The sequence below is a fragment of the Portunus trituberculatus genome, chromosome 8 (assembly GCF_017591435.1).
Source record: "Portunus trituberculatus isolate SZX2019 chromosome 8, ASM1759143v1, whole genome shotgun sequence".
NCBI lineage: Eukaryota > Metazoa > Arthropoda > Malacostraca > Decapoda > Portunidae > Portunus > Portunus trituberculatus.
The window spans coordinates 1730001-1731694 of record NC_059262.1 but is presented as its reverse complement, the minus strand read 5'-3'; the positions used below and the strand labels follow the sequence as shown (position 1 = coordinate 1731694).

The 1694-nt window shown below is 42.0% G+C and overlaps 1 protein-coding gene across 1 annotated transcript in view; it reads right to left on the bottom strand.

Moving 5' to 3' along the window:
- Nucleotides 1-678: 678 nt before the first annotated feature.
- Nucleotides 679-1694, bottom strand: part of LOC123500890 (putative ammonium transporter 1) — an 11476-nt gene continuing 10460 nt past the window's right edge. The window contains exon 9 of the mRNA XM_045249468.1: nucleotides 679-1078. Coding sequence (XP_045105403.1) covers nucleotides 873-1078 — 206 coding nt within the window. The 3' untranslated portion in view covers nucleotides 679-872. The remainder of the gene's footprint in view (nucleotides 1079-1694) is intronic.

Below are 1694 nucleotides of genomic sequence, written 5' to 3'. Positions count from 1 at the left end.
TCCTTCACCTATTTGCCCTTCCTCGCCACCTCACCAATGTCAAACCACTCCTTATGTCCACCTTGTCTTTCACTCTCCTCGTAAACTTCCTAACCAAAACGCCCTCCTCTGTCAGTGAGCGCCTTACCTGAAGTGAATTCGTTAGTTACCTATGAAACGAAAGAAAAAAAATAGCTCATATTCTGAAACACTTTGCTCTCTCACCTGTTTTCCCAAGTCTCCAGTAGATACTCACGTTTTTTAAGAGTATTTCTATGGTTCTGGTTAGAGATTGGTAAGATTTCTAGTCTATTACAAGGAGGAACTCTTGGAAAACCTGGCTAAGGTGTCTTTGTGGCCTTGGAAAGCTGTGGGAGTGAGAAGGGAAGGCGTTTGTGAATACTACAGGCATTTAAAGGCTGACTATGGAGCTGCCTGACTCTCCCTCGTGGACAACTTTACAAATTCATGCTTGAAATAGTGAAGACTGTGGCTATTAATCTTCTGACCTCCATAGACTTCCTAATGGCAATAAAATGGTCTAATGGTACACAAATCTCAAGGTGAAAATGTGTCCCAGTACTGAAGGGGTTAGAATAGTGAAGACTGTGGCCATTAACCTTCTGACCTCCATAGACCCTTCCTAATGCCAATAAAATGGTCTAATGGTACACAAATCTCAGGTGAAAATGTGTCCCAGTACTGAAGGGGTTAAGATAGTGAAGACTGGCTATTAATCTTCTGACCTCCATAGACCCTTCTTAATGTTAGTAAAATGGTCTAACGGTACAAAATCTTGGTCAGAAAGCGTCCCAGTACTGCAGGGGTTAAGAACAGGTAGCTAATAACTAATTTACAGGTTAATTACTAAGTTGTCTCATAAGGTGTGTCTGTTACAACCTCTCCACCTCAAAACCCTCATTGATGTGACCCTGTGACCTCCGCCCGGCTTGAGTGGCGTGACCCGTGACCTCGGCAAGCTCGTGGTGGTCAGCGGGGAGTTGGTGGGCGTCGGGGCCAGGGGGCAGCGACAGGCCGTTGTGGTGGGGGTGGTGGGGAGCCTGGGGGCGCCACGAGGCTGTCATATTTGGTGGAAGGTCTGTGAGGGGGAGGCAACAAAGGAATTAAAACAGTGAAGACTGTGGCCATTAATCTTCTGACCCCCATAGACCCTTCCTAATGTCAATAAAATGGTTTAATGGTACGCAGATCTGAAGGTAAAAATGTGTCCCAGTACTGAAGGGGTTAAAATAGTGAAGACTGTCGCCATTAATCTTGTGACCTCCATAGACCCTTCCTAATGTCAATAAAATGGTCTAATGGTACACAAATCTCAAGATAGAAATGTGTCCCAGTACTGAAGTGGTTAAAATAGTGAAGACTGTGGCCATTAATCTTCTGCCCTCCATAGACCCTTCCTAATGTCAATAAAATGGTCTAATGGCACACAAATCTCAGGATAGAAATGCGTCCCAGTACTGAAGGAAATTGACATGATTTGTAGAACGAGAAAGTTTATATGTATGTAAATCGTTCTTAACACGAGAATGAGAGAAAATAATAGCGATAGTAATGATAGAAATAAAAGGAGACTTGAGAATGAAGAAAAGAGTGCAATGAGAAACAACAACAATAAAAATAATAATAATAATAATAATAATAATAATAATAATAATAATAATAAACAAAAGAAGAGCTGGAAATGAAGAACTAAG